This window comes from Callorhinchus milii, unplaced genomic scaffold (genome assembly GCF_018977255.1).
Source record: "Callorhinchus milii isolate IMCB2004 unplaced genomic scaffold, IMCB_Cmil_1.0 Scaffold12, whole genome shotgun sequence".
Taxonomy (NCBI): domain Eukaryota; kingdom Metazoa; phylum Chordata; class Chondrichthyes; order Chimaeriformes; family Callorhinchidae; genus Callorhinchus; species Callorhinchus milii.
In genome coordinates this window covers 9,178,676-9,204,793 of record NW_024704753.1, presented here as the reverse complement: position 1 = coordinate 9,204,793, position 26,118 = coordinate 9,178,676, and the positions used below count along the sequence as shown (strand labels likewise).

The following is a 26,118-nucleotide window of genomic DNA, read 5'->3' as shown; positions in this document are numbered from 1 at the left end:
CAGGACATCGGTGGTCGTGGAGTTGAGGGTAGAGGAGGAAAGGTAGAGTTGGGTGTCATCCGCATACATGTGGAAGTTAACCCCATGTCTGCGGATGATGTCACCAAGGGGGAGCATGTAGAGGGTGAAGAGGAGGGGACCGAGGACAGAGCCCTGAGGGACACCGCACGAGACAGTGCGGAGGCCGGAGGAAAAACCATTTGTGGAGACAAAGTGAAGACGGTGGGAGAGGTACGACCTAAACCACTCAAGGACAGGGCCTTGAAGGTTTAGGTGGGAGGACAAGTGGTGGAGGAGGATAGCGTGGTCGACCATATCGAATGCTGCCGATAGGACGAGGAGGCAGAGGGAGCCCTGGTCACAGATGGTCAGGATGTCATTGGTGACCTTGACCAGGGCAGTTTCTGTGCTATGGGCAGCACGGAAACCTGACTGAAGGGGTTCGAATAATGAATGGGTGGAGAGGAAAGAGCGCAGCTGGGAGGCGACAACTCGTTCCAGGACCTTGGACAGGAAGGGGAGGTTGGAGATGGGCCGGTAGCTTGATAGCTGCGATGCATCAAGGGAGGGTTTTTTCAAGGTGGGAGTGATGGTGGCAGTTTTTAAGGGAATGGGAACAGAGCCAGAGGAGAGGGACAGGTTGACGATGTCTGTGATATGTGGGGCAAGGAGGTGGAGCTGGGAGATAAGGAGTGGAGTGGGGATGGGGTCAAGGGAGCAGGTGGTGGGTTTCAGGGATAGGATGAGTTTGGTGACAGAGGGTGGGGAAACGGGTACGAAAGTGTGTAGGGGAGGATGGGTAGGAGTCGGAGTGTGGGAGGGAAGGGGTGGGGGGTTGGTGGATGTTGGAGGGGAAGTGACCGCGGAGCGAATTCCCTTGATTTTGGATTCAAGGAAATCCAGCATCTCCTCGCAGTGAAGGTTGGAGGAGATGACCTGCGCGGGGTGGCGGGGGGGACGGAGGAGTTGGGATGTGGTAGAGAACAGTAGCCTGGGGTTGTTCTTCGCCTCCAGGATTATCCTGGAGTAGAAGGACGATTTGGCCGAGGCTAGAGTGGAGCGGTAGATTTTGAGGAGGTCCAGCCAGATTTGTCGGTGGACCGTTAGGCCAGATTTGACCCAGGTGCGTTCAGCGGCCCGCACCTGGCTCTTCAGTGAGCGGAGGTGGGTGGTGAACCAGGGTGAGGAGCGAGAGTAGGAGACAGTACGGGAGTGTCAAGTGTGGAGGAGAGGGTGTTGTGGAGGAGGATGAGAGCAGAAGAGGGGTCAGTGAGGGTTGAAGGCCAGAGGAAGAGGAGTTCAGAGGACTCCCAAGGCAGCGGTTAGGGATTGAGGGGGTAACTTCTTCCAGGGGCGGTAGAAGATGGTGGTGGGTCTGGTGGAGGTGGGGAGGGGGGTGGAGGTGGTGAAGGAGATGAAGTGGTGGTCGGAACGGCCTTGTCGGTGATAGTGACATCCGAGACACTGAGGCCCCGGGTGATCACCAAGTCGAGTGGGTGGCCGTGACTGTGAGTGGGGGAGTTGATGTGGAGGGAGAGGTTGAGCGAGGAGAGCAGGGAAGAGAAATCTGAGGAGATTGAGCAGGAGGGGGTGAAGTGCAGGTTAAAGTCGCCCAGGATGATGAGGCGATCGGAGCAGAGGCAGAGAGATGTGAGAAGTGTCGAAATATCAGAGATAAAGGTGGGAGAAATTTTAGGGGGCCGGTAGAGGAGGAGGATTTTAAGTGAGAGGAGGGAGGGGTGGGAGAGGGTGAGGTGCTCAAAAGAGGAGAAAGAGCCAGAGGAGTAGGGGGATAGGGCAACACCACCGCCACGGCGGTTGGGGCGAGGGATGTGGTGGGAGGTGTTGCAGGGTGGTGTGGCCTCCGTGAGGGGGAAGGTGTAAAGTTTGTAGATGACACAAAACTTGATAACATAGTAAACAGTGAGGAGGATGGTAACAGACTGCAGGAGGAATATTACAGCACAGGAGGCTAGTCTATTAAACAGAAGGCTCTGCCTGCAGATGCCACTATTAATACCTGGATTTCAACCACAAAAATCATAGAATATTAGTATGCAAAAGGAGTCCATTCAGCCCACTGTGCCTGTGCCCACTCTTTGTAAGAGTTCCTCAATCGGTCCCACACCCCCGCTTTTCCCCATATCCCTACTAATTTTTCCTCTACAAATACCTATCCAATTCCCTATTGAAAATGGTTATTGAATCGGTTTCCACCAACCTTTCAGTCAGTGCATTCCAGACCGTAACAACTCTGTTTTTTAAAAAAATAAAAAATTCTCATCTCCCCTCTGGTTCCTTTGCCAATTATCTTGAATCTATGTCCCCTGGTTACCAACCCACCTGCCAGTGGAAACAATGTCTATGTCATCTTGCAGTTCTCACCCCTAAATGTATACCTGTGTTATGACAAAGTGCATGGTGCACAAGGTAGCCTCTGTGTCATGCAAGTTCCCTCTCTGAGTTCTCCACTAAATGAGAATTAACACGATGACAGGTAATCCCAATGCCTTATAGCGCAACAGTGGGAATCTTCATCACTGCCCTTCGCACTACCATACAGCTAACTTCTACAGTAACCTGTTTGTTAAATTCAAGGAGGGAGGGAGAGACACAGAGACTCGAGATGCACTGTCTAGAAAACTCAATGGGATTTTATTGGTCCTTAAAACCCTATGACTCACTTACGCTGCCCGGAACAAGATAAACGATCACAACATTAAGACACCCTGACACCATAACTATGATACCAGCAGCTTTACCCAAAGTTAGTAGACAATGAAAAAACAATCTTGACCTGGAGACGTTCTCAGGTCAGGCACGTATCTCCTTGATGACACTAAAGGTGAAGAGCAGCCCTGAGTTCAACAACCCCCCCCCCATTTATTTTTTTTAACTCCTTCCCTTTCCAATGTGTTACTTGGTTCCCACTCCAGGACCCATGTGACCCTTTCCTGCGTTTTCTGTTGCAACACATACCCAGGTCACACACTTTATGTTGTCAAGGCTGTACTGCTTTAAAATTATATTCTGGTCCCTAGACCAGAATTACGCTTAGAGCAAAAGTGTCTCAATTTTACACAAACTATATGTATACAGACTATCTACAGCAAATATCATTAGAAAGAGGTAGAGCATTAATTAAAACAAGGTGACTGTAACATTTCCTCTCTAAGTAATATGCTGGGCCAATAGAAAAGGGCAGAAATATTTGCCAAAAATTGTGGGAAAAATGTTTTAATTTGGGGGGAAATTGCAGGTGTTTGGTGCTATTGAGGTACACTTTCTACCAACCTACAATCTTTCACTTCATTGATAAACTAAACATGAGGAAATAATACATATTTGATTGTTGCAAAAAAATACTAATTACTTTAACAAAAACTGGGTAGCCATTTTGGGGTGGGGGTGGGAGACTCACAAACAAGGCTACAGGAGCTCACCACCTCCTGCCTCAGGGTCTGGCCACGCACACAGACGCTGAGACCTAGTACAGCAACACTCACATACACAGAGCGAGACACATTCTCAGAGAGTAAAAGAGAGATGCACACAAAGTAGAAAGAGATACATATTCACACAGAGACACTCATAAACACACAGGCATATACAAGAACCACAAACCAGAGAGACACAGACACACTCGCACAGAGGAACTCACAAACCAACACACATACAAAGGAGACACTCACAAACACATAGAGAGAGAGAGAGAGAGACACACTCACATAGACAGATAATCACAACAGCGGGAACTCCCAAGTGGAGCAAAACCATTTCCCACTTGCATGCGAGTCCGGAGCCGCTCCACCCAGAGTTGTGTTGAGTAAACAAAGCTAGGCCCGCTGGCCAGAAATCATCATGTCGCATTTATCCACATTAAACTTTATCTGCCATGTGTCTGCCCATTTTACCAGTTTGTCTATGTCCTCTTGAAGTCTGCTATTATTCTCCTCACTGTTTACTACTTTTCCTAGCTTAGTATCAACTGCGATCTTGTAAATTGCACTTCCTTTACCCAAGTCCAGGTCATTTATATAGATCAAAAACAGCAGTGGTCCCAATACTGACCCTGGGGGACACCACTGCACACTTCCCTCCAGTCAGAAAAACAACCATTCACCACCACTCTCTGCTTTCTGTCTCCCAGCCAGTTCTGTATTCATGCTGCCATTGTCCCTTTAATACTGTGGGCTTCTATTTTGCTTACAAGTTATGTGGCACTTTATCAAACGCCTTTTGAAAATCCATATACACTAGATCAACTGCACTACCTTCATCCACCATCTCTGTTACACTTCATCAAAAAACTATCAGGTTTGTTAGATACAATTTGCCTTTAACAGATCCATGTTGGCTGTCCTTTATTAACCCATATATTTCCAAAGTGAAAATTTATTTTGTCACAGATTCTAGCCTCTAGAAGTTTCCCCACTACTGATGTTAGGCTGACTAGCCTGTAGTTCCGGGTTTATCCTTCTGCCCCTTTTTGTACAGAGGAGTAACATTTGCAACTCTGAAGTCCTCTGGCACCACTCTGGTTTCCAAGGAGGATTGAAAGATGTGGCCAGAGCCTCAGTTATTTCCACCCTTACTTCCCGCAGTAACCTAGGAGCATCCCGTCCGGATCAGGTGACTTATCTAACTTGAGCACTGACAACCTTTTTAGTACTTCCTCTCGGTTTATTCTCATCTTATCCAATTTCTCTACCTGCTTCTCCAATACAGCATTGGCTACATCCTCTTTTGTGAACACAGATGCAAAATTCAGTACGTCAGCCATGCCCTCTGCCTCCACAAGAAGATTTCCTCTTTGGTCTCTAATTGTACCCACCCTACCTTGACTCACCTTTTATTCTTTATATGCTTATAAAATACTTTAGGGTTTCCTTTTATGTTACCCCCTAATCTTTTCTCATACAATCTCTTTGCCTCTTATTTCCTTTTTCAGTTCTCCTCTGTACTTTCTATACTCTATTTGATTGGTATTTTGGACCTGACATTTATCATAAGCGTCCCTTTTCTGTTTTATTTTAATCCCAATTTCCTTATTCATCCAGGGAGGTTTGAATGCCCTACTTTTCCCCTTTATGGGAATGTATTTATTCTGTCCCTGAACTGTCTCCTCCTTGAGGGTTTCCCATTATTCGTTAGCTGCTTTACCTGCCAATCTTTCTTTCCAGTCCACCTTGGCTAGGTCCCTGTTTAACTCCCTGTGTAGCCCTCTTCCAGTTGAGTATCTTCACCTTTGATTGTTCCTTGTCCCTTTTCATAAGTACTCTAAATCTAATGATGTTGTGATCACTGTTGTCCAGATGCTCTCCTGGTCCAGACCCGCTCCACTTACCCCAATTCATTCCCCAGAACTAGATCCAGCACTGCTTCCTTGCTTGTTGAACTGAAAACATACTGATCCTGAAAGTTATCCTGCACACATTTCAGGAATCCTTCCCCCTCCTTGCCCTTTACACTGTTATTTTGCCAGTCTATGTTACGGTAATTGAAGTCCCCCATTATCACTACTCTAATGGTTTTGCAACTTTCTGAAATCTGTTTGCAGATTTGCTCGTCTATCTCCTTCCCACTTTTTGGTGGTCTGTAGTACACACTTAACAGAGTAACAGCTCCTTTTCTGTTCCTTAACTCTAACCAAATAGCTTCTACTTTTGGACCCTCTAGCACATAGTCTCTTTCCAGGGCCGTAACCGTGTCTTTTATCTATTGCTACTGCCTCTCTTTTTCTTCCTTCCCTATCCCTCCTCAATACATTATAGCCAGGAATATTCATATGAATAAAATAATAAACCTTGCATTTGATATGGTGCTTTTCACATCTTCTACACATCTCAAATTGCTTCACAGGATATACTATAAAGTGAATTGACTGTATATTTGTGGGCGAAACATGGCAGCCAATTGCCCCACAAAGAGTCGTGGTTTGAAATGACCAATTTTATTATTTTTTTTCTTGAGGGATTATTATCAGGCGGTGTGGAGTAAGGAAACTTGTCCATGATGTCTTCAACGCTGGCACCAGGGAGGCAACATACCATGGAAGAGTCACGTCCTTGGTTGCAGAAACACCTGTCTGCTCGTTTCAGCATTGTGTCCCCAATGTTAATTGTATTGAGACTCTTCCCTGTGTCCCCCTGTGCCTCCATTTGCTTTTGACTCCTCTCCCCAGAGGTGTCATCGCTGGTATTCAGTGCAGAGAACCGGTTTGTGAGTGCCACACTCTCAGGGGATTTCTGCACTGCCCATCCCCTCTTCCTATCGTGTCAGGAGGTCTCCCACTCACTCTCCTTCTGAACCCTCTGTGGCTGTGGGGTGATCACCTCCTGAAACCTTCGATCCATGAACTCTTCAGTCTCCCGAATGCTATGTAGTGACGCCAGCCTCTCCTTGAGCTCAGAAGCCCTGAGCTCAAGGTCAAACAGCCGGAGGGATTTCCTATGTTCCATGGGAGACAAATGATTGATGTTTGTCCAGGGCATAAAAAGCATCCTGGAGTTCCCACATGGCACAAATTGTGCATGCAGCTGGTCTCAGCTGCCCTACCATATTCCCAGACATGTTTTATATAACTTATATATTTTATAATTATGCACCTCTTTTCCCCCACTGCACCAAATTCCTTAACAGAATTCTCACTGTTCCTCCTCATGCTGCTGGGCTCTCTGCTCAAGTGAGGTTCTCGCAAGTCTTCTCCTTTGTATAGGACTCAAACAAAAGCACCCAGTTTTGACTGGTCAGCAAATTTATTAATCCCCAACATCTGGCCCATCATTAACTGCTAATTGACCTGTTTACCCACAAGTTTGTCTCTACCTCAAGAAAGATTTCTCACTCTTCTGCTGAATGAAACAGTTTCTCTTGCTCTGTGGTATCTCTTGCTGAAGAATTCCCACTCTCACCAAATTCCTTAACAGAATTCTCACTCAGTTCCCTCCTCACGCTGGTGGGCTCTCAGCTTAAGCGAAGTTGTCTTGACATCCATGCAATCATCCTCAGATGGCATTGTCTAGTACTTTTGATTCTTAAGTCTTTTCATGGAACTTGTCTTCCACCTCCTCTCTCTTTCACCACATGGTGACCTAGAGCACCATTACTCTCCCCAGCATTTGATCATCTGTAGACAACTATTATTTTAACCTGACTGGTTGAAACAGTTACTGTCTTCCTTCTTGGAATTAGAATGCAAATAGACTTGGTTCAGTATTTTCACCACCTTGCTCAGTTTGGAAATCTAACCCTCAAAGTTCCAGTTTTGCAATGGCTTTTCCAAGCCACATAATGCTCCTCTTGATACTCGCAATTTTCTTTCAGTTTTATGTCCTTCATTGTGCTCCAATCATGTACACTAGAGATTCTTGAAATTCTTCTAACTGTACGGTGCTAATACTAGTAGGAGTTTGAGTTATTGGAGTAATCATTTGTCTCCCATGGAACAGATAGAAAGGTGTAAAACCCGGTCTGTCACTCAAAGGTGACATCAGAACACATGGAATTATTTCGTCCCATTTGTTTCCTTTTTCAAGCACGCTTTTTTCAGCGCATTCTTGATGCTTAGTCTGATGATTAGCTGTTGAACCTTTTCCGAGCTTCCCAGGTGATATTTCCTCCAGCTGTGACCCCGAGTTCATATTTCTCTTGGCTTGTCTGGCGGATATCGGGGCCTGGATGAGCGAAAACTTTCTACAACTTAATGTTGACAAGACAGAAGCCATACTCATTGGCTCCCATCGACGTCTTCTATCCTGCGGTTTTGACCTCCTCAACCTCCCTGGCCTACCTTTCAAACTTACTGAACCAGTGCACAACCTAGGCGTCAGATTTGACTGACATCTGTCCTTCCTTCTCCACATCCGGTCCCTGACTTCATCCACCTCCGCCACATTGCACGCCTCCGACCATACCGTACCCCGGACGCAGCCAAAACATTCATCCATGCATTTGTCACCTCCCGATTCGACTTCTCAAATGCCCTCATACTTAACTGTACTAAACTCTGTACCCCCATCACGGCAGTTCTAGCCAGGCTCCTTATCGCCAAACGGATCAACTACAGACTATCTATAGCAAATATCATTAGAAAGAGGTAGAGCATTAATTAGTACAAGGTGGCCATGACATGGTGCAGGGAAGATTTACTAGAATAGGACCAGGGATGAGGGACTTCAGTTATGTGGAGAGGCTGGGATTGTTCTCCATAGAGAAGGTTAAGAGGAGATGTAATAGAGGTGTTCATTGTTTTGGGGTTTTGATAGAGTAGATAGGGAGAAACTGTTTCTAGTGGCAGGTGGTTTGGTAACCAGGGAACATAAATTCAAGATAATTGGCAAAAGAATCAAGAGGAGGGATGAGACTTTTTTTACAGAGTTGTTACGGTCTCGATTGCACTGCCTGAAATGATGGTGGAAACAGATTCATTGACAGCTTACAAAAGGGAATTGGATAGTTACTTGAAGAGGAACAAGTGCAGGGATATGGGGGATGAGCAGGGGAGTGGAACTGATTAGGTAGCTCTTCCAAAGAGTTGGCACAAACACAATGGGCTGAATGGACTCCTTTTGCATACTAATATTCTATGATTCTGTGATTTTTTGTGGTTGAAATAGGGTATTAATAGTGGCATCTGCAGGCAGAGTGGGCTTGCCATGCCAAGGCTAACCTTTAGTGGATTTTCTTCCACCTCAATGACATGTGTAAAACAGACTAAAATAAAATGCATGAAGGTAATTGCATGCTGGGACAAATATAGGCAACACTGTGTAAGCTATTCTGCTAACACATCAATATTTGTTTAAAACCACGGCCTGTCTAAAAATGCATTACTTTCCTGTTCCATTCTAGATTTCAAGGTAACATTTGGTTGTCTAAGATCATGACTGTTAGTGTTGTCTGGTCAAGACGTAATTTTTTTCCATATCCATTTGGAATTTTTTTAAAAATCCTTTTGGTTTAAATTTTTTTAAATTTCTCATTATGCTTTTTCCATGTAGGCATCCTGTAGCTTTGTGGTTAGAGCACTCGCCTCACAAGCCAGATGACCTGGGTTTGATTCCTGGGCTGGGCAAAACATTGGTCAAGTTTCATTACTCCACCCGCCTTTGTTTACCAAGCAGTAAGTAGGGACCTGGTTGTTAGTCGACTAACAGATCGCTTTTCTGTGGGTAATAATCCATTTTTTAAAAGAAAATTGCCACTCAATCCACAACTGTTTGTGGGATGCTGCTGTGTGCAATCGGCTGCACGTTTCGCCCACAAAATATACAGTCAATTCACTTTACAGTATATTCTGTGAAGCGCTTTGAGACATCTCAAAGACGTGATAAGGCACTTTAGCAAATATTATTAAATACATCTTGTCCAGTCAGTTTGGAGTGATGGCATAGTTGAGATACCCTGCTGAGTTTTTTATGACTGTCTTGCTGAAAGTTTGTATTATAAACTAGCAGTGTTGTACATGTAAAAACGAGTATCCTGTTTCCTACCTAGGTCCTCGTCTGGTTAGTGGTGGCAGCACACATGAAACTTCTTCAGTCTTGGTAGAATCGGTGACCAAGTCATCCATTAGCAGCTCCTACAGTGCTGTACCTAAGTTCTCTTCTGATGCCAGCAAAGTAGTATCCAGAGGTACTGGTCTCAGCAAGGCACATGTGGGACAGAAAAGCAGCTTTACAGTGGACTGCAGCAAAGCAGGTAAAACTTTATATCATGTTTGTCCTTTGTAAGATGCATTCAAAATATAGCCCTCCATACATTTCTGATTCCTGGTCAATCCACTTTACAGTATATTCTGTGAAGTGCTTTGAGACGTCTTGAAGATGTAATAAGGCACAAGGTCAAATGCAAAGATTATTATTATTTAACCATTTTGCTCACATTGGGCAAACTGGGACCATTCTAAGAAAGGAACCAGATTGAATTAAGATGTCAAACTCCCAAGCTCATCCAGTCGGATCTGAACTGATTTTGGCCCAACAGGTTTTTAAATCAACTTTTGTCCAGATGTAATGTGCATTCCAAGATGTATTTCTATGTGCGTAGACTATTGCTGAATCTGCCTTGAAAACCCTAATTCCAACTGTACTGCCAGTGCTACATGTTAAGTCTCTGCAGGTGCTGCTTTAATAATGCTCAAATTGCATATGAAAATGGAATATTGGGTGGTTTGCCATAACTGCTTTTCACATGGAACCTTTTCTGCTCTAAGCATTGCAGATCTTTGAAAATAGTGGAGCAATAGTCACTTGCTATGTTGGCTGATGTCCGTGCATATGATTTGTAATTGTTTGAAGCTGATTTTTTTTAAAGCGTATTTTACTGTCTAAAAGTTGCCCAACAATGGAAATGGTGGCTGGCTGCATAAATTTTAACTATTTGAGTTAGAGTGAAGCCAAGCATGATGGTACTTTCTTACCAATCTGTTAGTGCTGTCTCAGCTCGTACTCCAGGACTTGTATCCAGCTCTTAAATAGTATCTGCCAGAGGTAAGATTTTGGTATGGTAAACTCAGCATGTCACATTCAAATTGATGCTTAGTGTGCTTTGGTTGGCTTGTTACTGTGATATTGAATACTCAGCTGAAACACCTGTAACATGTCCCAGTTGGGAATTGCCTCAAGGTACTAAAGCAATAGTTTAAAAAAACAGTCTATGTAACATTAAATTAATAATTTACTTGGTACCTGTACATCTCTCTGTGTGACTTACATTTGTATTGTATTTGTTGTCTAGGTTTTTCCATGGGTAGCTTACTGTTCAGAGCTCACAGTTATAAAAGGGGCATCTCAAAATTAATGCCTCCTTTCTATTTTCTCAAAATTCTTTAATTGGTAACTTACACAGATGCAAAAGAACCTTTTTTAAATACACCAGTGTACTTATTTTTCCACCATCACGTTCTACACGCTTGCGCCAATGTGGAAGCAGTGCCAGTTTGCCTTTACGGTAAAATGATGTGCAAATGGCCTTTCTGTGAAAGTTGATTAGCATTTGTGGAGCCCATTGAGCATGGGTTACCAATAAATCATCTCAATGCCAAGACTCTCACTCAACTCGCTCTGAGTGATGAGTCGATCTTTGCAGATCAGTTCATCAACTGCCTCATGTATTCTCTTCATTAACAGCTGTTGCCAGCCACCCTCTGTGGGGGCCTGTCTTGAAGTTCAGTTTCTCCACTTTTCACACAATTTATACGGCGTCTTAAAGTACTCGCATCAACACATAATTGTCCCTACAGTTTCATCGTGTGATGCTGAATTTCAATCCACGAAATCCTCTCAGCTGTGAGAAATTCATTTACTGCTCTCTGTTTAACAATGCTAGGTGCCATTTTGTGTATCAATGCTAGGTGCCATTTTGAACTGTTGTCATGTGCCTCCATCTAGTCAGAAGTAAACAAAACTTTCACAGCAGGGCAGGATTTATAAAAATATCTTGTGTATGCTTTTCATTACTGTACCACTTACAATTCTTCATAAAATAAATAGGATGCATTACATTTGGTTGTCCCTCATATTATCTCAGTGCTGCATTAAAATATTTTGATGCAGTCCTCCCCTCGCTACTTTTTGAGATGCCCAAAAATTTCAACAATTTCAATGAAATGTGACTCCTAAGTAGAAAAGGGATATTATGTACCTTTGAATGGTATTCCCTGGCATCTAACTATCTAGCCTTTTGCTTGCTCATATCTGATTTTTTTAAATGATGGGATGGGATCTAGTGCTAGAGTCTAATTGGTCAGGATAGACTAAGGTGAATGTGGTGTTTGTATTATTGAATGCTGAGTACACAATACTTTACTGAAGAGGTGTATCTGCATTTACAAACAATGAGATTCTGTTTGCTTGAATGCTTCCATGCCTGGAGAATTTTACAGGCTTTGGTGATTCATCCAAACAGAGGAACATATGGGGAGTATTCATTGCTTAAGCAAACACAGGTGTTATGGCATGTGTGGTGCACAAGCTCAAAACTTGGGGAGCTGCAACTATTCTAATCATTTTCCTCTACAGGAAATGAGGCCTCTTTGTTTTTTATTTGGATAATGTTATAAGACTGACAGCTTTGATTTTGTTCAAATGGATTGTTTTTAAAGTGATTCAGTGGTGGAGCTGTAAAATTTCTCTTCCGGTTGGGAATATGTATTCAGATACATAACTTTACCATCCTCCCCATTCTACCTCTTGCTCTACATTGAGTACTTCAGATCAGTGATTTGGTTTGGTGATTCACCTTGTCTGGGATCACACAGATCAACACAGTATATTGACTTTGGATGCAGTTACAAGATTCATGTTGTGTGAATCTGTAAAAACCAAGAATCCGCCTTTTTTAAATTCGTACTATCAGCAGAGGCCATTCAGCATCGAGCTGCACTGCTCTGGCAGTCGCTCAATTCTTTGTTAAGCGGTCTGCAAAAGTTGCTAAATAACAGGTAAGCTTGAAGCTTGTACAGAAACAAGGCGACCATTGAAGTTGGAAAGACTCGTTGTACAAATGGCCACTGTAAAAGAGTAAGATGTGGACATGTTAGCACTAATTCATTAGCTAAGAATGTGCCATTGCATATCAATTGATTATGCAAATTCAGAGTGAGTTGGAAAACGGTGTGTAAAGGAGCAGTCACAGGAATTGAATTTGCCTACATTTAGATAAGTTGCTGTGACTTCCAGTAATGAGACAATACACTAGAAAAAAATTATAGTCCTGATTTATTCCTTTGGAATGCCTGGTTTCTAATTGATTACATTTTGCAATCTAAATTTGTTGTGTTTGATTTCCTTTTAATTTTGTTTTTATAATGTTAAATCTATAGGTACATTTTGCAGGATTTCTAAACTATTTAGCAAATTCGTTTAGGAATCAAACAAATGTTATCCCTCAGTTTGTTGTGCAATATATTAATGCATTTTTTTGTTTAAGGAACAAATATACTGCTGGTTGGTGTCCATGGGCCAACTATTCCTTGTGAGGAGGTCTCTGTGAAACATGTGGGAAAAGAACAATATAACGTGACCTATGTAGTCAACGAGAAGGGACGCTACACTTTGGTGGTAAAATGGGGTGAAGAGCACATTCCTGGTAGTCCATTCTGTATCACAGTACCATAAAGGCCACCTCCCATTTTCAACAATGGAACACTCCAATTCACAGCCTTGAGTTTTTAGAAGATGCCACAATTGCATAAAAAATATCTACTATGAGGTGGACTCCATTAGTCTTACAATGCTCTTAGTATCAGCTGGTTTAAAGGATAGATTGGGTAAAAGTAACTAGCTTTACCATAATTCTCATTGTGTAGAAACAGAATATAGTATGGATTTTGTATAAATATGAGCTAAACTGACAATTGTAAAACTCGATAAATATGATGGTATTCTGGGCCTATTTTGCAGTTTGACTGAAGCCACAGACTTTCTTGGTCTTCAGTCAAACTCATACTGAACACTAACATGGGCAGGAATTGTACTGTTGAATTTTGAAGTGATTTATTTTCCAGACATGACAAATTTCTTACTTAGTCTAAGGAACTGTATACACTCCAGGTTGGTATTCTATTGGGATCAGTTCTACTGTGGAGTAGATTTCACCTCGGATGTTGTTTTCACAAGGAGTGTAGAGACAGACCAAAGCTTCATAGTAGTTGCAAGAATCATCATTTAACCAGTGGAGATTCTTGGACTCCCAAAATTTCTGCTAAAATGCGTAAAACACTGATAGTCATAATTTTTTTGATGGGGAAAATTTTGCTGCCGTTGTCTTCTATAACTTTTCTATGTCTAGCCTTATCTACAATTTCTGCTTCAGAATATTATGGAACTGCAGAACTTAAGGATTGAATGAAAATAAAAATGAGGGTAGCAGAAGATTTCTTATGTACATTTGGGTCTGCCTTCCCAGAAGACAGGTGCCTTCCCAGAAGTAAAATTCCTCAACTAATGCTGTTTCTTATAGTCTGAGCTGGATAAACTCGAGACACAAATCATGCTTATACTTCTTCCCCTACCCCCTACCACCCATACATTTTTTTGACAAATATGCTGCCATTTTAATGTACCTAGAATGTGAAACCCTCTCACTTGGGCACAATGGTGGATGTTTTGCACTTATTCAGTACTTCAGACTGTATTGTATACAGGAAATGAAGATTAAGTGGGAACTGTGTTTGAAATGTCACTGTCTTCAAGCTCAGAACTTCAGCTGAAAACCATGTGGATTGTATGAGATTTTGGTCTCCCATCTTTTGATTTCTAATTTCACTAATTTGACTGACTGGTTAATTGGGATAAAACTGGAAAAGATTTCCAGTCACGATATTGAAACACTGCACAACCTTGATCTTGTACCTAGTTAATAATAGCCAAGTTAAAGTTCTCTGACCAGATCCTTGCACATGCTATTTGGGTGAAACCATAGTAATTCAGTTTGCACAATGTCTTAACCTGAGATCAGACATTACATTACACAGATTGTTTCGCTTAAACTGAACTTTAAGTTCTATTTATATTCTGACCTTAACTCTACTAATTGTTTTCCTTCTGGAGCTTATTTTGTAATTGAATGTTGTATCTTTACTGATAGCAAGTTAATAAATCAGTGTCCTTTTTCCATTTTACAATGCTTTGTGCCTTACTGTGAAAGTCTTAATGTAACTTGGAATTGACCCAATAAACTTTAAATGCAAAATTGCTTGAAGCATAGTTTCATTAATTTCAGGCTACATGTCAACTGTGCAGAGAATTGCACTCTGCCCTTGATAGTTATTTTTGTGTTTTCATTTGTAGTGCCTGGCAACAGCTTGGCCATGTACATTCACTGCAGCTCAGTTGGCCCAGACATTCAGAATGGAGCTTAAGGACCAGATGTGCAGGTCATAAAGACATGGATTTCTGAATGTGAAACCCTCTCACTTGGGCACAATGGTGGATGTTTTGCACTTATTCAGTACTTCAGACTGTATTGTATACAAGAAATGGAGATTAAGTGGGAACTGTGTTTGATGTATCACTGTCTTCAAGCTCAGAACTTCAGCTGAAAACCATGTGGATTGTATGAGATTTTGGTCTCCCATCTTTTGATTTCTAATTTCATTAATTTGACTGACTGGTTAATTGGGATAAAACTGGAAAAGATTTCCAGTCACAATATTGAAACACTGCACAACCTTGATCTTGTGCCATAGATCATAGACCCATTTGGGGAGTTGGTAAGGTTATAGAAAATGTTTAAGGCTCATACAATTAAGCTTGCGGTTTTTGTTACTTGGGACACATGCAGAAACTCACTGTTCCAAATTAATTCCATGTACCCTCCTTACTTAATTCTGACTCCACCTGCAGGATGCAAAGCAGGTTAACGATGGTTGAGCCTGCTACCTCTTGCAGCTGCTTCTTCCTCACCTCACCTTTTTTTTACCACAAATCCACCTCACCACATGGTCCTGGACTTCACAAATGGGCTGAAGCAAATCCCTCTATTGCATGCATGCCAAGGAACTTCGAACATGAACTGTTTTGACACAACTCATATGTCATAAGCCTAACCAGCATTGGAAATGTCCTAACATTGAAGAGTGAGAATGACCAGAAGACCACGTTGAAGCAAACATCCTCCACTACAAGCCCTGTAAGTTAATAATTTAGATGGATACCCCTTATATTTTCTTATCAGTGCCTTCATGGTCCTCTTTGGAGCTGTGCAGAGCTGTGGTACTACATTTCGGTACCACCATTCATTATCTTACACTGAATTGACCAGTATTCAAGTGAGCGAGTGCAGTCCATGCCATCTCGAGGAGCATCTACCAAACCTATAAACTGAAGCACCTCAATTTTATACTAGATACCTAAAACACATGCAATGTTCAATACTGATGAATAAGGTAAGAGAGACATTTGCTTTACATTCTCGTTCCAGGCTAGTTGCTATTTGGGCCAACAATACAAAGAATCTCCCAGAGAAAATCTCAGGTAATCTCCGATTTACAACCATTGTACCCTCAGAACACATTTAGTCTTTCAGATTCCTCGCATTGAACACTAGTGGACAGAACTTGACACAACTTGCGGGAGGGATGAGGTAAGCAGGATCTTCTTGTAGCTGAGCTGGTTGTAAGGTGCCGTGCTTGGTAATGGAATGTCAGAATCGAGTCAATCCTCTTTGGTGGTCTCGGTTGCCTGGTTCCTGAGCATGTCTGCAGTAAAGAAAGACACTGCTGTTGATAGACCAGCCAGCTTGGAACACCAGTAGAACTTTCAAGTGCAGACCCATCACTTGGATCAAGGATTCCTCACACTTGAATCCTGTTAATAAGACAAGTCAAAGACCTAATAGTGGTGGTCTGGTTTGAAATTTGACTTGTGATTTAATCACAATCTTTAGGATGTTCTTTTAGTGTAAAACAAGTTCTTTCATGATGTAAAACAATACAGTGCAGTTCCATATAATATTTTGAAAACAATTATCTCCTTCCTATCCAGGACGTCTGTGGGCTCATTATTTGTTGTGTAATTTGTTGTGTAGCAATCTGCCAGCTTGTGTGTGAAATAACCATGTATCAGACAGACTAATTTCTTGTGTAAGATTCTAATTTATAAAGTCATTGTTAACTCTTCAAGGTAAATGTTAACAGTTTATACATTGCAATTGCTCAGCATTGATTCTCCGCCAAGTTGTTTAACGTTAGCCAATAACTTAGAGAATATGAAGTGTTAGAAAATAAATCAGCATCCAACAGGATAGATTTGTCTTGTGTGTTAACTTAGCCTCCCTGAAAATTTCACAACAGTGTTATGATCGTTTTACCACATTAGAATTACATTTGACTATTGTACAATACTTTTTAGTGGTGTACAATACAAATACAATATAAAATACCACTTTACATTTGTAAAGTGCCTTTCGCATCGGGAGGACGTCCCAAGGTGCTGGACGGTCAGGGATTTGGACCTGAGCTGGAGGGGATTGGGATCAGGGAGGGTGGAGGGTAGGAGGGTGGCTGAAGGCATGGTCAAAGAGGAGGGTCTTGAGAAGTGCCTTGAAGGAGGCAAGGGAGGGAGTGAGACAACAACAAGATTCCATTTATAGAGCGCCTTTCACATCGGGAGGACGTCCCAAAGCGCTGGACAGTTGGGTCAGGACCCGAGCAGGGGGGAAATGGTCAGGGTGAGGGGAGGGAAGGGAGGGAGCGAGGAGGGGGGGAAATGGTCAGGGTGAGTGGAGGGAAGGGAGGGGGCGAGGAGGGTGTAGAGAGTCGAGAGGGGAGCTGAATGCATGGTCAAAGAGAAAGGTCTTGAAACCGGCCTTGAAGGAGGAAAGGGAGGAGGCAAGGCGAAGGCACTGGGGGATAGTAGGTCGGAGCGTTAGGAGGGAGCAAGGCCGTGAATGGCCTTGTAGGCGAGGGTGAGGATCTTGAATTCGATCCTCTGGGGGATGGGGAGCCAGTGGAGGCGAGCGAGGGTGGGAGTGATGTGGTCGCGAAGCCTGGTGCGGGACAGTACACGAGCTGCAGAGTTCTGAATGACCTGCAGCTTGTGGAGAGAGGTACCGGGAAGGCCGGCGAGGAGAGAGTTCCCATAGTCGAGCCTTGAGGTGATAAAGGCGTGGACCAGAGTTTCAGCCGTGTAAGGGGTGAGGTAGTGCCGTAGTCTGGCGATGTTCCGGAGGTGATGGACGGCGGTGCCAGTTGTGGTGCGGATGTGGGGAAGAAAGGACAACTCAGGGTCGAACAGAACACAGAGGTTCCTGACTGGCTTTGAGAGGTGGAGAGTGCAGCCTTGGATGCTGATGCTGTCAGCGCCTGAGGTGCGGAGGCGCTGACGTGAGCCAATCAGGAGGGCCTCAGTTTTACGTACATTGAGCTGAAGAAAGTTGTCTCTCGTTCAGGACTCGATGTCGGACAGCCAGCTGTCAGGACATCGGTGGTCGTGGAGTTGAGGGTATAGAGGAGGAAAGGTAGAGTTGGGTGTCATCCGCATACATGTGGAAGTTAACCCCATGTCTGCGGATGATGTCACCACAGGGGGAGCATATAGAGGGTGAAGAGGAGGGGACCGAGGACAGAGCCCTGAGGAACACCGCATGAGACTGTGCGGGGGCTGGAGGAGAAGCCGTTTGTGGAGACAAAGGAAAGACGGTGTGAGAGGTAGGATCTAATGGTTGAAGTGAGATGAGAGCCGGTGGAGGAGTGGTTGACACTATCAAAGGCAGCACAGAAGTGGAGGATACAGAGGGAGCCCTGGTCACAAATGGACAGAATGGCATTTGTCACTTTGTTTCTGTGCTGTGGACAGCAAGGAAACCCGATTGAAACCCGTTTGTATATAGAGTGGCAGAAGAGGAAGGAGTGAAGCTGGGAAGCAACAATTCATTCAAGGAACTTGGAAAGGAAGGGGAGGTTTGAGATTGGGGCAGTAATTTGAGAACAGGGTTGGATCTCGGGAAGTTTTTTTGAGGATAAGGTGATGACAGCTGTTTTTAAGGGGGTGGCAACAGTGCCAGCTGACAGGGAGCGGTTGATGAGGTCTGTGAATAGAGGGACAAGGAGGTGGAGCTGGGAGGTAAGGAAAGGGGTAGGGATGGGGTGGAGGGAGCAGGTGGTGGGCTTCATGTGGGTTACACTGGTGGTGAGAGAGGAGGGGGAGATAGCTTTGAAGGTCTGAAGGGAGGGATGTGTAGGGGGTGGAGTATGATGGGGAGATGGGAAGGGTGCAGCAGTTGGAAGGTCAGAGGCATCAAGCATGATGGAGAGGGAGTTGTGGAGGAGAGAGTGGTGGAGAGGGAGTTGTGAAGGAGAGTGACCGAGGAGGATAAGTCAGTGCGGGAGGAAGCCCAGAGGTGGAGGATCTCAGATGACTCCAGGGCAGCGGAGAGGGAGTGGGGGGAGATTTTTTTCCAGGGGCAGTAGGAGATAGATTGGGTGGCGGGAGGGAAAGGATTGAGGAGTTAAGGGAGATGAAAGTAGTGATCCGTGATGGTGATAATAATAATCCTTGCATTTGATATAGCGCTTTTCATGTCGGGAGGACGTCCCAAAGCGCTTCACAGAACACACTGTAAAGTGAATTGACTGTATATTTGTGGGCGAACGCGGCAGCCAATTGCGCACAACAATGTCCCACAAACAGTCGTAGATTGAAAATGACCAATTTATTATTGTTTTTGGTTTTTGGAGGGATTATTATTAGGCGTGTGGAGTAAGGAAACTTGCCCAAGGTTTCGCCCTGCCTGGAATAGAACTCAGGTCTCTCACTTGCAAAGCGAGTGCTCTAACCACTGAGCTACAGGACTCCACAGTGATGTCCGAGATGCTGAGCGATGGTGATCACCAGGTCAAACAGGTGGATGTAGGTGGCAGCGTGGATGTGGAGGGAGAGGTTGTGAGAGGAGAGAGAAGTCAGTGGAGATAGAGCAAGTCGCCTCCCCTGCTCACTAAGATTTACCTTGTCTCATTATTGTAAAGTGTGGTTCGACCAGTTATTAGTCAGATCTGAGTGCAGCATCTCCCTTTAATGTAAGCCAATATGGATCATAAATTTTCCAGTGACAATAATTTAGTTTGGATGCTATAAAACAGATGTCGCTTTAAGAGGAGTACTATAATCAAATTTAAACTTTTATTTAAACCAAGTTATGAACTGGGGTTGGTTAAAATGCCACAACAAACGTATTCTCTGTGCCTATTTTTGGACTCATTTCAGCCAGGACACCAATTGGGATGCGTTGTTGCCTTCAGCCTCAACAACAACTTGCTTTTATATAGCCCCCCCGGACTGGTCTTCAGTCCCAAGTCATAATCAGGAAGATGAGGGGTATTATCAGCGAATGTTCTTGCTTCTGATTAGCCTTTTGTTCTCTCTTTTCCTCCCCCCACCGCACCTCCACACCACACCCCCACTCCCCTACCCTGCGCTGAATCATGTGTAATTGTGTGTGCATATGGGTGAATTCCAAATTAGGATAGGATCACGTGAGAATTGTTTTCACACAGTGAGCTATTTGGATCTGGAATGCATTGCCTGAAAGTATGGTGGAAGCTGGTTCGATAACAACTTTCAAGAGAGAAGTAGATAGATATTTGGGGAGGACAAATTTGCAGGGCTATGGGGAGAGCGCGGGGGAGTGGAATTAATTTGGACAGCTCTTTCAACAAGTCAGCACGGACCTGATGGGCTGAATGGTATAATACTATGATTCTTTGATTCTATCTACCTAAATGCGTTGTAAACTTATCTACATTAAGCTTGTGCTAGTAAAACAAATCCAGTTGGACCGATTACGTCATTTAATAGGTATTTCTGGTAGTTTTCCAGCATCTGTGTGTGTTTTGCTGTTATGTTTTCAGGCATCTTTCTAACTTTGTGCATTGCCCAATTTTGAGACGCTGAGCCATAACAGTGTTTGCCCTGTTGGATTTGCGTTTGTTATCAGATGCACGTTGCTTCTGGAGCGAATAAAAGGAAGGATTTTAATTTTGTTTCTGTGGAGCCATTTGGTGGAAATCTCTGTTCCGCAATCTTATCAATGTAAAAATGTTAATCAATGTGTTAAAACCTTCTCTACAGGAACGTGTGCTTTGGCATACTCAGTAGTTGGAATGTAGGCCTGTAACCTGTGGGAACATATGTTCTGCATTAATGAAAATTGTTCCGATGACAACCGACTTCTACAGGTAAAGGGTTTATGTTGAATGCTATCATTTAAGATTTAATGTAACCCACCCGTTAATCCATGTTGCCACTGTATATTGAATAAAGGAATCAGAAATGAGATTTTTACTTTCAAGGATTACACACCTAAACTGATATTCCAAACCCACTAATTTGCAGGTAATCATAAACTCTTGTCAAACAACACTCATGTCCAATGATCTTGTTGCATACCTGAAATCCGAAAAAAAACTGGGTGGGTGCTCATCTCTGATACTGTAACTAAACTGAGAAAGAAACAATGAAACATTAATTACCCAATATTATCTGGGGTTATCCAATCCTCATCCACACCTGAAAATGTTAGTGATATATCCGACAATAACAACAACTTGCATTTATGTAGCGCTCTTCATGTGAGGTAGTGCCTTGGAGCCATTAACTGGTGGAGCTTGACGCCAAGCCAGAGAGAGGTGACTATAGGTGCAGTCGAAGAGGAAGGCTTTCTAGGTGTATTCTGAGGCGCGTCTCAGCGAGGAGTGAGGCCTCGGTCAACCAAGCGGGAGATGCGAGGGTCGAAGGTTTTGTTCGACGAAAGCCGGGTGATGTTGGCCTCTGGCGGGCACCGGCAGGGCAGGAATTTCAAATCTCCCCCCTGTATAATGGGAGAGAGAGACTGCCGAGGCCATGGGCGGGTGAACTAGCGGTGGTGAGCGACCGGCGAGGCGAAGGTTTTGGCTGCTTCAGGTGCACAGATGCCATTTCCAAATCCCCGCCTGAAATAGTCCGAATCTTGCTGGCAGATGTCACTTCACTTCCGGGCTCCATTTTCAAATCCGTCCGATTTGTATAGTATATATTTTACTATCCTTCTGCTACCTTGCCTCCCGGTCTCTGGCACCTAAGCCATGATCCCCATTCTCACCTCTCCTACCCCCTCCCCTCCGCTTTTACCCGTAGCCCGTGGGCTGATGCTGCCCCGCTGATCACTCGCTCCCGGTCTCTGCATGCGCCTTTTTGCTGCTGCCCTGACCCGAGCCGCTCACCCTGAAAATGTTCCTGCTTCCAGCCCCCACGCTCCTCTACTCCCACTCTGCCCTTCTCTCCCACCACCCTCCTCGCGTTCTCTCTCTCCTGGACCCTATCATTACCTCCCTCTACTCCAGCCTGGGCATCCTCCTCCAGGCCCATAGTGGCTCCCAACGTTGGTTGTCCCAGAGCAGCCACCCCAACTGTCCCATCGCTCACTCTTTCCGCACCGACCGCCTCCGAAAGGCAAACCCCCCTTCCCCCTCCCTCATCCATACCGTCACCAACCTTCCCTGCTCCTCAAACTCCATGGTCACTTCTCCCCCACGACCCCAAATCCTCTCTATACCATTCTTCCCATCACCATCCCCCACCAGCAAACCTATCCTCATATCCTTCCAAAATGTCCGCTCGCTCTCCAATAAAGCCCTTACTATCTATGACCTCATCCTGGATGAGCACATTGATATTCTTGGGCTTACAGAAACCTGGCTCTCCCCGGTGACCCTGTCCCCCTCATTGAAGCCTCCCCTCCTGGCTACACTTTTCACCACAGTCCCCACCTCAATCAACGTAGCAGCCCTCATCTCCCAAGCTTCCTTTGGTCTATCCCCTATTCCTCTGGCTGTTTCTCTTCTTTTGAGCACCTCACCCTCTACCATCTCTCCTCTCTGGCCCTCAAAATCTCCTAGTTTACAGCTTCCCCCAAATCTCGTTCCTCACTGATATCTCTTCTCTTATCCCTGTCACTGCACTGAACACCTGCTCATAATGGATGATTCCAACCTCCACCTAAACTCCCCTTGCACCACCTCCTCGGATTTCACTGCCCTCCTCTCCTCCCTAATTCAGGGTTGTTTCCAAACCCACCCACTCCCCCTGGTACAACAGTCATCTCTGCTCACTCAACACACAAATCCAGATGCTTGAGTGCAGATGGCAGAAATCTGGCCTCACGATTCACCGCCTGCTGTGGCTCGAGCACCTACCACCTCTCCCTCTTACAGGCCCAAACTGACTTTTACTCCAAGGTCATCCTGGAAGTAAACAATCCAAAGACACTGTTTTCCACCATCCATCACCTCCTCCACCGTGCACCCCCTCAAGCCCCCTCTATCCTCACGTCAAATGTCAAGTGCGAAGAGGTCCTAGATTTCTTGCCTCAAACATTGAAAACATCTGCTTGATTCCATCAGCCTCCCACCCCTCCCATGTCCCCTTCCACCCCACCCAGATTATCCACACCGCCTTCTCCCTCTGCCACAATTCCTGTCACTCCCCCCTCCTTACACTCCTTGGCCCCATTTTTCCCTCCTCCCTCTCAACCACAATCACCCGGATGAAGTTCACCACCTACTAACTTGACCCCTCCCCACCCAGCTGCTGGTCACTCAACTCCCCCTTCTCTCCCCCCTCCTGGTTGACGCACCAGTCTCTCTCCGGAGGGTCTGTTCCGCGCTCCCTGAAAACCGCTGTCATCACACCCCTCCTCAAAAAGACCTGCATAGCACCCCAGGACTCCATCCTTGGCCCTCTTCTTTTCCTAATCTATATGCTCCCTCTAGGTGATGTCATCTGCAGACATAGGGTAAACTTCCACATGTATGCGAATGACACACAAATCTACTTGGCCTCCTCCAGTACCAACTCCAGGAGCTACGGCAATGTTCTATCAGCTTGTCTGGCAACATCAAGGCCTGGATGAATGTAAACTTCCTGCAGCTGAACATGGACAAGATGGAAGCCATATTCCTTGGTTCTCGTCAATGTTTTCACTCCTGCGGATCTAAACTTCTCAACCTCCCTGGGCTCTCCCTCAGACTCACCGAACCAGTGTGCAACTTAGTTGTCCGGTTCAACCTCCAGCCGGCCATTCTCCCCCATATCCAGTCCCTGACCAGGACCGCTTTGTTCCACCTCCGCCACATTGCCCGCCTCCGACCGTACCTTACCCCAAATGCAGCTGAAACCCTCATGCATAAGTTTCTTACCTGCCGCTTGGATAACTCAACCGCACTCCTCGCCGGTCTCCCCAGCTCCACCATTCATAAGATCCACCTTATCTGTACCCACATCTCACCAGTTCTGGTCAAGCTCCACTGGCTCCCCCTCACTGGACAGATCAACTTCAAAATCCTCACTCTCGTGTTCAATTCCATCTACCCCCTTCTTCCCCTTGCCCCCCCTGGAACATCCTTGAACAAGGATGTTCAAATCCTTGCCCCGTCTCTCCTCTTTTCAAGTCCCACCTGAAAACTTTCCTCTTCGGCCGTGCTTATGACCGCCATCCTTCTCCCCCCGGCTCGGAGTCAGGCCCAGGCTCCCCCCAGCTCTGAGACGCTACCCTGCATGGAGAGCGCTATATAAGTGCAAGTTGTTGTTGAATACCGGGAAGGAGGCAAGGCAGGGGATTGAGGAAAAAAGTGCCATAGTTTCTGGGCGTAGTGGCTCAAACAGGGTCATTGATGGTGGAGCGGAGGAGACGAGGGACGTGTAGAAGGCCAGCTGAACTGAGGTGTGGGTAATGGGGTGGGGTGTAAGCAGGTTGGAGAGGAAGGGAAATGCCAGGGCATGAAGTGATTTATGTGGCAGCTTTATCTCTGTAAATGTGCATCAAGGCAAAAATTGCCATTTGACTGTAGATTAGAATGAAACAACTGACGTAAGTTACTGATAACATTACCATGGGGTCAAAGTCAAATAAATGCAATTTTTGGAAGTTATCTGCACGGTTGATGTCATGATGCCTCTCTGTCCTTCCTCTAATTGCCTGTCTGAGTGTCTGGTTTCTCTTTGTGAGCCAAGTGCGGCAGTTCAGACTGTACACCCTGACAATTACCATATATGGTCAGTTACCTGATGAGCTGTGGGAACATGGGAATCTTTGCTGACTCAGTGATACTGCTTCAAGGCCTTTCTTAGCCAATCCAGGGCTCCTTTGTTTGCAGATATCTGGGGCATTAATCTCCTGTCTAATCTCCTGTTTCCTGCATGCGTCACATTTCTTGAAGCAGCACTGTTGACCGTATGTTTCTTAGCAATGAGATTGTTTTACTTGCTGCATGTATGGATTGTGATTCAGAAACCCACAGCACGGCTCACACTGGGCCAAGTATTCAAATGAATGAATACTTGGCCTAGGTCCTAAATTGAAGCAAATGTTGAACCACCCTTTTGTAAGGTGCATTCCAACCTCCTGACATCAGCCTGTAAACAGCACAAAACATACAAAGTGTACTTTTCTTGAAAAAACACCACTAATTGGATTTCCTTTCATCTCCTCACTGCCATGGTGATTATGATGATAGAATTTATTGCTGCCTGTTACCCAGTGGGCAATGAATGTTGTTTGACAGTCCATGATAATAGTTGGTGTGTAATAGGTGGCCTGTGTTTAATCAGAAGAATGACATTTATATGAGCCTTTGTCTGGCTGTCTATCCATTCACTATATGCCACAGCTTGCCTTGTAGATTACAAGTCTTTCACTCACACACCTCAAAATAAATTTAATTTATAATTAAAAATCTGCTTTTTTTTGTTCAGAAGATTCTGGTTCCTTTGAGTGTGGGTCCTTGCACAATCAATTCAAGATACTTTCCGTCCCTGTAATTGAATCCCTTTTATAAACTCCCATGCTCCATTGTTAGGAAACACAAATTGTTTTCTTTGTAAAATTGCAACCTTCAATATCAGCCATCCACTGTACATGTGAACAATACTCTTTCTCCCTCTGATCTGCTGGCAGGCTATTTCTCATTAATAGGAACAAAGGGGGATAAACATTGCTTGTAGGCACTATACAACATAAAGGATGGTCAGGAAATAAACTACAGATGTGTTTGAATTCCCTGGTTACTTTGGTACTAACAGCAACTTGATGCCATGAACAGTCTGCAGTGGGCCTTTGAGTTCATAGTCCAAGCTGACAATCCAAAGCAGTGCTGAGGGAATGATGCATTGTCAGAGGTGACATCCTTTGGATGAGATGTTAAACATCTCACCCTGTCTGCCTGTTCAGGTGGCCATTAAATAACCCATGGTACTGTTCCTAAAGACAAATCCTTCTGCCTGTGTCCTGTACAACAATGCTGCATTTGCCTTAAATCTTGCCCATTAAATCTTGTGAGGCACTTTGAGACATTTTGACAATGTGTTCAGATGCTGTATCATATGCAAGGATTATTATTACCTTGACTGACTCACAATGGAACTATCGCATTGTGGATCTGGTTTGTCACAGCAAAAAGTCACTCTATTTGGCGTACTTGATTAATGCTGCAGTTATAATGCGTGTATGATGGTAAATTACTGTGATTTTGTTGCTTCACGTGAACTGTCCATCCACCTCCTTCAGTGTGCTGAAATCAAAAGTTTTTTTCAATCTCATTCATGACAGGTTGAGGCCAGCGGAATTCTACCGCCTTTAATT

General features: G+C 44.6%; 1 protein-coding gene across 1 annotated transcript in view; it reads left to right on the top strand.

Annotated features, from left to right (window-relative positions):
- Positions 1 to 14,697, top strand: part of LOC103190036 (filamin-B) — a gene marked incomplete at its 5' end in the record, with an annotated part of 73,613 nt that extends 58,916 nt beyond the window's left edge. The window contains 2 exons of the mRNA XM_007910642.2: positions 9,499 to 9,702; positions 12,934 to 14,697. Coding sequence (XP_007908833.2) covers positions 9,499 to 9,702; positions 12,934 to 13,121 — 392 coding nt within the window. The remainder of the gene's footprint in view (positions 1 to 9,498; positions 9,703 to 12,933) is intronic.
- Between the last annotated feature and the right edge of the window lie 11,421 nt (positions 14,698 to 26,118).